General features: G+C 43.9%; 1 protein-coding gene across 9 annotated transcripts in view; it reads right to left on the reverse strand.

The window, feature by feature from the left end:
• Positions 1-13,992, reverse strand: part of RELL2 (RELT like 2) — a 91,195-nt gene that overhangs the window by 5,257 nt on the left and 71,946 nt on the right. For all 9 annotated transcript variants that reach the window (XM_056517083.1, XM_056517084.1, XM_056517086.1 and 6 more), the window contains one exon: positions 11,592-12,006. In XM_056517083.1, the coding sequence (XP_056373058.1) occupies positions 11,592-12,006 (415 nt within the window). The remainder of the gene's footprint in view (positions 1-11,591; positions 12,007-13,992) is intronic.

Below are 13,992 nucleotides of genomic sequence, written 5' to 3' on the forward strand. Positions count from 1 at the left end.
CAGCGTTCGGAACAGTTTGTTCCAAATGCTGAGCAGCGGAGTACTTTTAATTTTTTTTTGTTTTTATTTAAATTAACTGGTGCCAGAAAGTTAAACAGATTTGTAAATTACTTCTATTAAAAAATCTTAATCCTTCCAGTACTTATTAGCTACTGAATACAACAGAGTACATTATTTTCTTTTCGGACTATGGAGCTCTCTGCTGACATCTCTATTCATTTTAGGAACTGTCCAGAGTAGGAGAAAATCCCCATAGCAAACATATGCTGCTCTGGACAGTTCCTAAAATGGACAGAGATGTCAGCAGAGAGCACTGTGCTCATGATGTCAGCAGAGAGCACTGTGTTCCAAAAAGAAAATAATTTCCTCTGTTGTATTCAGCAGCTAATAAGTACTGGAAAGATTAAGATTTTTTAATAGAAGTAATTTACAAATCTGTTTAACTTTCTGGCGCCAGTTGATTTAAAATAAAATAAAAAGTTTTCCACCGGAGTACCACTTTAACTATCTATATTTTAAACCGATAGACAGCACACGCTCAGTGCATTCCTATAGGAGCGCAGATGAGGCCTGAGAGCTGTACCCGGGTCTTTTCGGCGCTCCCCAAGAAATGAATGGACGACACACACGATCCTCACTGAGCGCAGGGGTCCCAGGGATCGCGGGGGGGGGGGGCCAGCGGTCGGACCCCCTGTGATCAGCTACTTATCCCCTTTCCTGTGGATAGGTGATGATTTTTTTTTTCCCGCCGGAGATCTCCTTTAAGCTGAGATGTTCAGTTCTGTCTGTGATGATAAGGAGAAGGCTCCTGGAAAGTAATCTGTACAGCATCACAACGAAAGGTGACACCAGTAGATAGACGAGACAATAGCAGCTCAGCCTCCCCCTCCCCTATAGAATGACCTCTGAACAGGTCACCGCACGTGCAATCCCACCTCTCGCATACAGAGAATAGTTCATTGTGTCTATGACTAAGGGGCTTAGTAAAGTAAAGCAGATCACTAAATGCTGATTACAACAGTTCAGGCAATATGGCTGCCCCCATAATCATGTACTAAAGTAAAATAAATGTATAAAAATAATTAATAAAATAAATGGAATCAGAAAATAGATACTGTATACTGGAATGGTGAACGCTACAGTGTACGGAGTGACTTCTAGCGCTACATTTGTTTCCTTACAGGATCAGGAGGAGTATTGAACTAGCAGTTAACACCGGTGTATGGTTATACAGTGGTCCCTCAAGTTACAATATTAATGGGTTCCAGGACGACCATTGTATGTTGAAACCATTGTATGTTGAGACCAGAACTCTATGGAAACCTGGTAATTGGTTCTGAAGCCACCAAAATGTCATCCAAAAATAGGAAAAAAATGAGGATTAAAGAAAAATAAGTAGATAACTAATGTAGATAAAGCAAATCCTTACATATAAAAGTAAGAAAGATCTGCTGGGAGCTGTAATCACTGTATATGTCAGTGTTTTCAAACCAGGATGCCCTACAGCTGTTGCAAAACTACAACTCCCAGCATGCCCGGACAGCCTGGCTGTCCGGGCATGCTGGGAGTTGTAGTTTTGCAACAGCTGGAGGTACCCTTGTTAGGAAACACTGGTCTATGTAGAGGACAGGAGCTTCTTCAGGGTCCTGTACAGTACATGCAATGTCCTAAAAAAAGTATAATGGAGCCGCCCCCACCTGGTGTCCAAAGGAGCAGCTAACTCTGGTACAGGTAAAGAGTACAGAACATGTAATACCTCCCTGTACTGTAGGGGGCGCTACCAGACACCAGTCAGTGCATACGCTTCAGTAATACAGGTAAAGAGTACAGAACATGTAATACCTCCCTGTACTGTAGGGGGCGCTACCAGACACCAGTCAGTGCATACGCTTCAGTAATACAGGTAAAGAGTACAGAACATGTAATACCTCCCTGTACTGTAGGGGGGCGCTACCAGACACCAGTCAGTGCATACATTTTAGGAATACAGGGGTTTTACCAGTGAAATGTCCATTCTGATTGGTCGGTTCTTCCAGCCATTGACACGTTTCGCAGATTCCATAGCATTGTATGTTGAGTCTGGTTTCAAGTTACAATGGTCCAGAAAAGACCATTGTATGTTGAAACTATTGTATGTTGAGGCCATTGTAAGTTGAGGGATCACTGTATATGGATATATTTCTTATATATTTATATATACTTTTTTTTTGCAGGAATGGAGTAAGAATTTTATTTAGATACATTGTATTCATTTTTTACAGGAACGGAACTTTTGTATCTATCAATATCAAGACTGATGGGACATTTATTTTTATTTGCAGGAATTGTTTGGCTATTTATTTACAGGATCGTCATACAATTCGGAAAGCATTGTATTAAGCGAATAGTATTTCTCATAGAAATTAATTATTGTTACCTTTTTATTGTTATTTTTGGTACAGCAGTTGTTCCTATAGAGTTGTTGGACGGGGTCTCATTTTTATTGATTAAAGGTGTAGGGTTGCACCCCTATGGATGATGTGGTGTGCAGCACTTTCATATGAGTCTGATATATTTTAATATTTTATACTAATACATTCAGTTATTATTAACCCTATATATGTGTTTCACTTTTAGGAAATTCTACAGCACTTCTGCTGTCAAGCACAGACTTAGCTCTGACTATGGCACTTTTGACAGTCTGTTTGCTATTAGGGATAAACAAAGGATTTTTATAAAGGGGAGCTTCCAAGAAAACCTGAGATGGAAAACTTTCTGGAAAACTAGTAATGCCTATTAACACCTAATATTTCTTGGAATTGAGCAAAGGTAAAATAAATGCGGAGAGCCTGGGTGAGATTGTGGGGGTCCCAGCAGTTGGGCTCCCATGATCTGACACTTATCCCCCATCCTGCGGATAGGTAATAAGTTATTTTAAACTGGACTATTCCTTTAAGGGGGTACAGTGTGGCAGGGTTATATTCAGAGGGCACAGTGTCTGACAGGGTTATATTCAGAGTGTACAGTGTGTATGGTAGGGTTGTATTCAGGGGGTACAGTGTGGCAGGGTTATATTCATAGGGCACAGTGTCTGACAGGGTTATATTCAGAGGGCACAGTGTGTATGGTAGGGTTGTATTCAGGGGGTACAGTGTGGCAGGGTTATATTCAGAGGGCACAGTGTGTATGGTAGGGTTGTATTCAGGGGGTACAGTGTGGCAGGGTTATATTCAGAGGGCACAGTGTGTATGGTAGGGTTGTATTCAGGGGGTACAGTGGCAGGGTTATATTCAGAGGGCAGTGTGTATGGTAGAGTTGTATTCAGGGGGTACAGTGTGGCAGGGTTATATTCAGAGGGCACAGTTTCTGACAGGGTTATATTCAGAGGGCACAGTGTGTATGGTAGGGTTGTATTCAGGGGGTACAGTGTGGCAGGGTTATATTCAGAGGGCAGTGTGTATGGTAGGGTTGTATTCAGGGGGTACAGTGTGGCAGGGTTATATTCAGAGGGCACAATGTCTTATATTCAGAGGGCACAGTGTGTATGGTAGGGTTGTATTCAGGAGTACAGTGTGGCAGGGTTATATTCAGAGGGCACAGTGTGTATGGTGTGTATGGTAGGGTTGTATTCAGGGGGTACAGTGTGTATGGTAGGGTTGTATTCAGGGGGTACAGTGGCAGGGTTATATTCAGAGGGCAGTGTGTATGGTAGAGTTGTATTCAGGGGGTACAGTGTGGCAGGGTTATATTCAGAGGGCACAGTTTCTGACAGGGTTATATTCAGAGGGCACAGTGTGTATGGTAGGGTTGTATTCAGGGGGCACAGTGTGGCAGGGTTATATTCAGAGGGCAGTGTGTATGGTAGGGTTGTATTCAGGGGGTACAGTGTGGCAGGGTTATATTCAAAGGGCACAGTGTGTATGGTAGGGTTGTATTCAGGGGGTACAGTGTGGCAGGGTTATATTCAGAGGGCACAGTGTCTGACAGGGTTATATTCAGAGGGCACAGTGTGTATGGTAGGGTTGTATTCAGGGGGTACAGTGTGGCAGGGTTATATTCAGAGGGCACAGTGTGTATGGTAGGGTTGTATTCAGGGGGTACAGTGTGGCAGGGTTATATTCAGGAGGCACAGTGTGTATGGTAAGGTTGTATTCAGGGGGTACAGTGTGGCAGGGTTATATTCAGAGGGCACAGTGCAGTGTGTATGGTAGGGTTGTATTCAGGGGGTACAGTGGCAGGGTTATATTCAGAGGGCAGTGTGTATGGTAGAGTTGTATTCAGGGGGTACAGTGTGGCAGGGTTATATTCAGAGGGCACAGTGTGTATGGTGTGTATGGTAGGGTTGTATTCAGGGGGTACAGTGTGGCAGGGTTATATTCAGAGGGCACAGTGTGTATGGTAGGGTTGTATTCAGGGGGTACAGTGGCAGGGTTATATTCAGAGGGCAGTGTGTATGGTAGAGTTGTTTTCAGGGGGTACAGTGTGGCATGCTTATATTCAGAGGGCACAGTTTCTGACAGGGTTATATTCAGAGGGCACAGTGTGTATGGTAGGGTTGTATTCAGGGGGCACAGTGTGGCAGGGTTATATTCAGAGGGCAGTGTGTATGGTAGGGTTGTATTCAGGGGGTACAGTGTGGCAGGGTTATATTCAGAGGGCACAGTGTCTGACAGGGTTATATTCAGAGGGCACAGTGTGTATGGTAGGGTTGTATTCAGGGGGTACAGTGTGGCAGGGTTATATTCAGAGGGCACAGTGTGTATGGTAGGGTTGTATTCAGGGGGTACAGTGTGGCAGGGTTATCTTCAGAGGGCACAGTGTCTGACAGGGTTATATTCAGAGGGCACAGTGTGTATGGTAGGATTGTATTCAGGGGGTACAGTGTGGCAGGGTTATATTCAGAGGGCACAGTGTGTATGGTAGGGTTGTATTCAGGGGGTACAGTGTGGCAGGGTTATATTCAGAGGGCACAGTGTGTATGGTAGGGTTGTATTCAGGGGGTACAGTGTGGCAGGGTTATATTCAGGAGGCACAGTGTGTATGGTAGGGTTATATTCAGAGGGCACAGTGTGTATGGTAGGGTTGTGTTCAGGGGGTACAGTGTGGCAGGGTTATATTCAGAGGGCACAGTGTGTATGGTAGGGTTGTATTCATGGGGTACAGTGTGGCAGGGTTATATTCAGAGGGCACAGTGTGTATGGTAGGGTTGTATTCAGGAGGTACAGTGTGGCAGGGTTATATTCAGAGGGCACAGTGTGTATGGTAGGGTTGTATTCAGGGGGAACAGTGTGGCAGGGTTATATTCAGAGGGCACAGTGTGTATGGTAGGGTTGTATTCAGAGGGCACAGTGTGTATGGTAGGGTTGTATTCAGGGGGCACAGTGTGGCAGGGTTATATTCAGAGGGCAGAGTGTGTATGGTAGGGTTGTATTCAGGGGGCACAGTGTGTATGGTAGGGTTGTATTCAGGGGGCACAGTGTGGCAGGGTTATATTCAGAGGGCACAGTGTGTATGGTAGGGTTGTATTCAGGGGGCACAGTGTGTGGCAGAGTTTTATTCAGGGGGTACAATGTCCGGCAGTATTAAACTCAGCAAAAAAACACTTCCGAAATGTGTTACTTGGCAACTGGTAAATTTATCGTTATACTCAAAATAATTTTCAGCGATAAGCCCAAGCCACACCCCAGCTGGTAGGGAACCTGTTAACATTTTCAATTCCACCCCTGCATAAAGGTATAAATTGCTTTACTTTAACTAAATGGTGTATATGAGATAACACTAGAAGTGTTTAATATTTTTATCATGGATGCAGACTTCCTAAATAGAACCAACGAAAACTCTAACGCTCAGTGCTGAAGCCTGCAACATCTTCTAGAGGTCACCCATGGTGGTAATCCCAAACTGCTTTCTCTTTTCCTTTCTGAGTGCTTGGAAAGCTTTTAAAACCCATTAGTACCTGCAGTGAGCTAAGTGTTTTGGCCGAATCCCAAAACTTTCTAGCTAATTTTTTAGTGTGGACTGAGGTTTTATACTACACATTTAGAACCTGTTACTATGTTTTAGGACACCAAACTGCCGACATGTCTATATATATATATATATCTGAGGTATTGTGTCCCAGAACTGCCTATATGAAGTTTGCCCATTCCTTCAGTCTTACCAGAGCTGACTCCTAGACTTAAAGGGGTTATCCAGGAAAAAACTTTTTTTTTTATAAATCAACTGGCTCCAGAAAGTTAAACAGATTTGTAAATTTCTTCTATTAAAAAATCTTAATCCTTTCAGTACTGATGAGCTGATGAAGTTGAGTTGTTCTTTTCTGTCTAAGTGCTCTCTGATGACACTTGTCTCGGGAAACGCCCAGTTTAGAAGCAAATCCCCATAGCAAACCTCTTCTACCCTGTGCAGTTCCCGAGAAAAGCAGAGATGTCAGCAGAGAGCTCTTTTGCCAGACAGAAAACAACAACTCAACTTCAGCAGCTGATAATTATTGAGAGGATTAAGATTTTTTAATAGAAGTAATTTACAAACCTGTTTAACTTTCTGGAGCCAGTTGATATATATATATATATATATATATATATATATCATTTTTTTTCCTGGAATACCCCTTTAAATGGATACTCCACCCCTAAATATCTTATCCCCTATTCAAAGGGACCCATGCGATTTCCCTGCGGCAATGCCGCCCTGAATGCTCGTGACATCATGGTCACGCCCCCTCAATACAAGTCTCCCATAGACTTGCATTAAGGGGGCACGGCAGTGACATCACAAGGGCGTGTCTGTGATGTCACGAGCTTCTGGCGCAGCACCCGACGTTATAAACGAACGCCGGGTCCAGCAGGGAGATCTCGGGGGGGGGGGGGGGCCCCAGCGGTGGGACCCCCGCGATCAGACATCTTATCCCCTATCCTTTGGATAGGGGATTAGATGTCTAAGTGCCGGAGTACCCCTTTAACCAAGCCAAGGACAATACACCTTGCTTCACTAGTTAGACTAGATTTAGGCTGGGTTCACACCACGTTTTGTTAAATACGGTTCTCGTATACGGCTGGGAGGAGGGGGGGCGGAGCTTAATCGCGGCCGTATTCGAGAACCGTATTTAATATATGTCTATGAGTGGTCGACCACGTTTTTGCCTGTGCTCGGGAAACCGCATACGGCCGAAAACGAAGCCGACCGGAGGCTGCGGTTCACTCCGGTCGGCTCATAGACATACATTAAATACGGTTCCCGAATAAGGCTGAGTGCGGGCGCCGCGATTAAGCCCCGCCCCCCCTCCTCCAAGCCGTATACGGGAACCGTATTTAACAAAACGTGGTGTGAACCCAGCCGTACCCTTCCTGTCTGTATGAGATACATCTAGAAGTCATCTCTGATAAATGTTAAAAACGAAAAGACTTGGAGAATGGACAGACTTCATATAGACAGTTTTGGGACACCAAACCCCAGCTACCTAATGACATGCTGGTTGTTTATTGTTCCAAAATGGAGGGAGAGGTTCCTTTTAAGCAGAAAGGCCTGAACCTGGCCGCTAAGCTCAATGTAATCACGTTGTACATCAAGGCTCTTAAAATGACAAGACAGACCCTTACGGTTATGTTAACAAATGTCAGCAATGTTTCCTGTGTCTCCATAGGAAACACGAAAACAAGACCTGGAATCTGCTGTAGTGATAGTGGGTGGGTTTGTCCCGCAGAGTAAATATACCGGATGAGGCCCCTGTGGAATGCACACTGGTTTCTGATAAGATATTCCCATTTTATTTTACTATGTACATTCGTTTTGTTTGTGCGCGCCTATGATTCTACACTACAATAGTTTTATCTCTTGTTTTGACCTAGGGCACTGTTCATCCAGATCTATTTAGTTCATGACCCCAACCAACAAAGTACAGAACCCCTAAAAGTATGCAATACTAATACATGCAGATAAATAAAATAAATAAGATAATAAAAGATAAATAAAAGATATGGAGCGAGGGCCAGTGAAGGATTATACAGTGGTCCCTCAACATACGATGGTAATCCGTTCCAAACGGACCCTCGTTTGTTGAAACCATCGTATGTTGAGGGATCCGTGCAATGTAAAGTATAGGACAGTGGTCTACAACCTGCGGACCTCCAGATGTTGCAAAACTACAACACCCAGCATGCCCGGACAGCCGTTGGCTGTCTGGGCATGCTGGGAGTTGTAGTTTTGCAACATCTGGAGGTCCGCAGGTTGAAGACCACTGGTATAGGAAGTTGTACTCACCTGTCCCCGCCGCTCCGGACCGTCACCGCTCGTCACCGCTGCCCTGGATGTCGCCGTCCATCGCTGTCGCTGCGTCCCCGACGCTCCGGCAAGGCCTCTGCTTCTCCGGCATCCTCGCTCTCCGTCGCCGCCATCACGTTGCTACGCACGCTGCTCCTATTGGATGACGGGATGACGTGCGCAGCGACGTGAAGACGACGATGGAGAGCACCGACGATGCAGGGGATCCCAAAGAGGATGCGTCGGAGCCCCGAGGACAGGTAAGTGATCGTCAGCGGACCACACGGGGCACCGTAAAACGGCTATCCAGTGGCAGCTGAAGCAGTCTGCGCTGCCGGATAGCCGTTTATGCGATGGCCCCGACATACAAAAGCATTGTATGTTGATGCGGCCTTTAACATGCGATGGCCTCTGAGAGTGATCGTATGTTGAAATGATCGTATGTCGGGGCCATCGTAGGTCTAAGGAAAGCTGCAGATGTATTGGCCATTCACAGTCCAAGGAAAGCTGTGTCAACCCCTATAGACACTGTGATGGCCGCCATCTGTAATCCATGGTCAATCGGTGGGGTAAGTATGTATTTAAAGGGGTACTCCGGTGGGAAACCATTTTTTTTAAATCAACTACAGAGGAAGTTGTATTTCTTTCTGGAATTCTTTGCTGACTCCTCTGTCTGTATCAAGAACTGTCCAGAGCAGGAGAGGTTGGAAGTGGGGATTTTCTTGTACTCTGCACAGTTCCTGACATGGACGGAAGTGCCAGCAGAGAGCACTGTGGTCAGACAGAAAAGAACTCCAGAAAGAAAAGCACTTCCTCTGGAGCATACAGCAGCTGATAAGTAATGGAAGGATTAAGATTTTTTAAATAGAAGTTATTTACAAATCTTTTTAACTTTCTGGCACCATTTGATTAAAAAAAAAAAAAAATTCCACCGGAGTACCCCTTTAACCCCTTAACGACGAAGGACGTAAATGTACGTCCTGGTGATGCGGTACTTAACGCACCAGGACGTACATTTACGTCCTAAGCATAACCGCGAGCATCGGAGCGATGCCCAGATCATGCGCAGCAGGTCCCGGCTGTGGATCGCAGCCAGGGACCCGCCGGTAATGGCGGACAACCGCGATCCCGCGGATGTCCGCCATTAACCCCTCAGATGCCGTGATCACTGATAACCCTGATCAGTTCTATGTCCTATACATAGCACTGAACAGGATTAGCAATCGAGTGATTGCTTTAAATAGTCCCCTATTAAAGTGTAAAAATAAAAGTAAAAAAAGTAAAAAACAATTAAGTAAAAAAAAAATTGAAAAACCCCCTCCCCCAATAAAAACTTAAATTGATCCATTTTCCCTATTTCAACCCCAAAAAGTGTTAAAAAATATCTTATATACAAATTTGGTATCGCCGCGTGAACGTAAAAAAACGGCGTGAACGTAAAAAAAAAAGTCCAAAATAGCTGCTTTTTTATAACATTTTATTCCCACAAAAATTAATAAAAAATGTATTAAAAGTTTTATATAAGCAAATATGGTATTAATAAAAAGTACAGATCACGGCGCAAAAAATGAGCCCTCATACCGCCACTTATACGGAAAAATGAAAAAGTTATAGGTTTTCAAAATAGAGGGATCTTAAACGTACTAATTTGGTTAAAAAGTTTGTGATTTTTTTAAGCCCAACAGTAATAGAAAAGTGTATAATCATGGGTATTATTTTAATCGTATTGACCCAAAGAATAAAGAACACACATCACTTTTACCGTAAATTGTACGCCGTGAAAACGAAACCTTCCAAAATTTGCAAAATTGCGGTTTTCTTTTTAATTTCCCCACACAAATAGTATTTTTTTGGTTGCGCCAAACATTTTATGGTAAAGTGAGTGATGGCATTGCAACGGACAACTGGTCACACAAACAACAAGCCCTCATACTAGTCTGTGGAGGAAAATATATAAGAGTTATGATTTTTTGAAGGCGAGGAGGAAAAAATGAAAACGTAAAAATAAAATGTTCTCCGTCCTTAAGGCCAAAATGGGCTGCGTCCTTACGGGGTTAAAATGTTGGCGGAACTGCACCCCAGAGCATGGAGGTATCCTTTGCCTTGACCTGGTCCTTCTACTACTCACCACAGTTACTATCTCAGACTCCCCGAGGTGCTGCAACAATCCTCCTGAATAAAGCGCTTAGTGGTGTTGTACATCTTGATTTTAGGATGTGCCCTATAGCAGTGGTCCCCCAACCCAGTCCTCAAGGCCCACCAACATTCCAGGTTTTTCCAGTTACTTTATTGGAATAGAATAAGCAAATGTTTAAAGGGGTACTCCACTGGCCAGCGTTCGGAACATTTAGTTCTGAACGCTGTGTGCACGTGCTGCGGCGGTCGGCCATGCCCCCTCGTGATGTCAGGAAAGCCCCATCAATGCAGGTCTATGGGGAAGGGCGTGACAGCCGTCACGCCCTTTCCCATAGACTTGCATTGAGGGGGTGTGGCCTGACATCACGAGGGGGCATGGCCGACCCTCACAGCGCGCACACAGTGTTCGGAACTAAATGTCTGAACGCTGGACAGTGGAGTACCCCACTGTATACTAAGTCTAGTAATACCACCTATAGCTTGATATTTTCTCGCTACCACAATTATATACCTCTACTGAGCTGTTGTCAATCACCTGGAATGGCAACAAGCTTGTTTTGCGGTGACCCGCTTCCTCCGGAGGAAGCGGGTCACCTCGAAACAAGCTTGTCGCCATCTCCCCGTGCAGCTTCGGCTGTTGCGGTTTTTGTTTCCTGTCCAGCTATGAGCCAGCGTCTTTTAATATGAAGCAATAAAAGTTTATGTTTTTATAGGTGAGTGCCATCGAATTTTCTCTTTTTTGTTCTATTTATGGAAAGCTGTTTTCTGATTTTGATGTGCACCTCTATTTTTCCCGGTTCTCCCCCACTCACTTGGTAATTTTTTTGGCTAACAATTGAGCTGTTATTTGTACCTACATGGTGGTGCCACCCCACTTTTCCTCATTATATGCCTTTAATATTATTATTTGACTTTTCTTGCATTTTTACACCGTGGGTATAGGTGTTGGGTTGGGTTGCTCAGTCTAGCCAGTGCCATTTAGTATCAATTGTGCCGTATTCATTTTTTTACAATTTTTTTTAATTAAATTGTCACCATCTAAGCAGTGAAATATACAGCCAGCAGATATTCACAACACTGTACAGTACCTAAATACAACAGCGGTCAACACAGCACCGCGTGGTCAGCGTGCACCACATTCGGCCTCTAGGCTGCCAATTGGACAACGTTACATCGTACATTATATTATTGGGTGTCTAGGTGGTCGCCTACTTTACCTGCTTTTCTGATTGTTCTGAGCTTCTTCCTTTTTGCTGGTCGCGTCCTCTTAATTGAGACATGTCTATCCTTTCCCGCTGGACAGCTGTCTGTTCTGGAGCACTACTCCTTCTGTCTTTGGACCCTTTGCCCTTGTATACACCTCTTTCAACAACCTTCTCTTGTATAAGCTTATGTCCACTGATGCTGTTCACAGTATCTTTGACTTCCGTTTTGGCCAATCCCACTAGTTCTGGTCCGTTTTGTGAGACCTCTTGTGTCTCGAAATGTTGATGTATGCCGAGACCGTTTTTAGTCTTTTTCTCCGTTTGGTCATCTGTATCTTTGTCAAAAGAAATGGGATCACTGGAGATGTTGGGGTCATCCTGAGACCCTTGAATACTGGTTTTCTTTCCAATATGAGTAACTCTGAATCTAAAATGAACACAAATACGCACATGTTCACACACTGTATGGAATCACATACAAAATTTAAACATTTAATTTGTTATGTGACAATTGGCATCAGCCTCATAGAGATTTTTTGATTTCCTCTGGATCAACACAGTAGAGTTTAAAGGGGTATTCCGCCCCTAGACATCTTATCCCCTATCCAAAGGATAGGGGATAAGATGTCAGACCGCCGCGTTCCCGCTGCTGGGGACCACCGGGATCCCCGCTGCGGCACCGCGCTATCATTACAGCACAGAGCGAGTTGGCTCTGTGCGTAATGACGGGCGATACGGGGGACGGAGCAGCGTGACGTCATGGCGCCGCCCCTCGTGACATCACGGCCCGTCCCCTTAATGCAAGTCTATGGGAGGGGGCGTGACGACCGCCACGCCCCCTCCCATAGACTTGTATTGAAAGGGGCGGGCCGTGACCTCACGAGGGGCGGAGCCATGACGTAACGCTGCTCCGGCCCCTGTACCGCCCATCATTGGAGTATAATATTGTCAAAGCACTTTCCGTGCTTATAAAAATGTCATTTCCTTTTACAAAAAACATGATCATTTTTGCTATAATACACGGAGAACAGGCACATTGCCCTATTCCTGTCCTCATTTCATGTAGGATCGCCACCATTCTTTCCAAAAAATACCCCAATAATATTATACAATATTATACTCCAAATCTAATATTATACTCCAAATCTATATATCTTAATTTAGTCTTGTAACTTAATTTTGGTAATAATGGTTGAAATGGAATATAAATGTAATTATTAGGTACTCTAGAAAGTGGAAAATAAGATGAGCAAGGAATTGTCCTGGCCTAGTAAAAAGGGTCTGTTTTTCCAGGGGCCAATTTCCAATCATCTGGGATGACTCCTGTTAGTAGTGATTGGTTAAAGGGGTACTCCTTTGGAAAATACATATTTTTTATTTACTGGTGCCAGAAAGTTAAACAGATTTGTAAATTATTTCTATTAAAAAAAACATTAATCCTTCCAGTACTTATCAGCTGCTATATATTCTTGAGGAAGTTGTGTAGTTATTTCCAGTCTGACCACATTGCTCTCTGCTGACACCACTGTCCATGTCAGGAATTGTCCGGAGCAGGAGAGGTTTGCTGTTGAGATTTGCCCATACTCTGGAAAGTTCCTGATATGGACAGAGGTGTCAGCAGAGAGCACTGTGGTCAGACTGGAAAGAACTACACAACTTTCTCTGTAGCATACAGCAGCTGCAAAGTACTGGAAGGATTAAGATTTTTAAATAGAAGTAATTTGCGCATCTGTTTAACTTTTTGGAACCTGTAAATGTGAAAACATTTGTTTTCCATCAGAGTACCCCTTTGCTAGTACACCGCTAAGCTCTTTTAATACGTTTGGGTGAATCCCATCAGGCCCCTGTGACCTAATTGTCTTTACTAGGGTGGGGATCCACAGTTCAGTCCAAAAAGATACCATTAGGGCACCTATTGACTTCAATAGACCAAATGTAGTCTAGGGTGTTTCATTTTTCCAAAAATGTGATTTTCATATGACTTTGCTTATGCCCCGAATCTCAGTGATGTTAAAGATATACTGTACATGCCAAATTTCAAGAAGATCGGATAATATTTAGGGGTTGCAAACATTGATCACTTTTATCTCAAACTAGTGAAATTTCTAATATTCAGTTTCCCAGGGGCTCTGCATCAAGCAAGGTGGATGGCAAAGGCAATATATGCACTTAAAGGGGTACTCCACTGGAAAAAAATTTTTTTAATCAACTGGTTCCAGAAAATTAAACAGATTTGTAAATGACTTCTATTAAAAAATCTTAATCCTTCCAGTACTTATCAGCTGCTGTTATGATCCACAGGAAGTTGTTTTATTTTTAAATTTCCTTTTTGTATGACCACAGTGCTCTCTGCTGACACCTCTGTCCATTTTAGGAACTGTCCAGAGCAGGAGAGGTTTTCTATGGGGATTTG

Source organism: Hyla sarda, chromosome 4 (genome assembly GCF_029499605.1).
Source record: "Hyla sarda isolate aHylSar1 chromosome 4, aHylSar1.hap1, whole genome shotgun sequence".
Lineage (NCBI taxonomy): Eukaryota > Metazoa > Chordata > Amphibia > Anura > Hylidae > Hyla > Hyla sarda.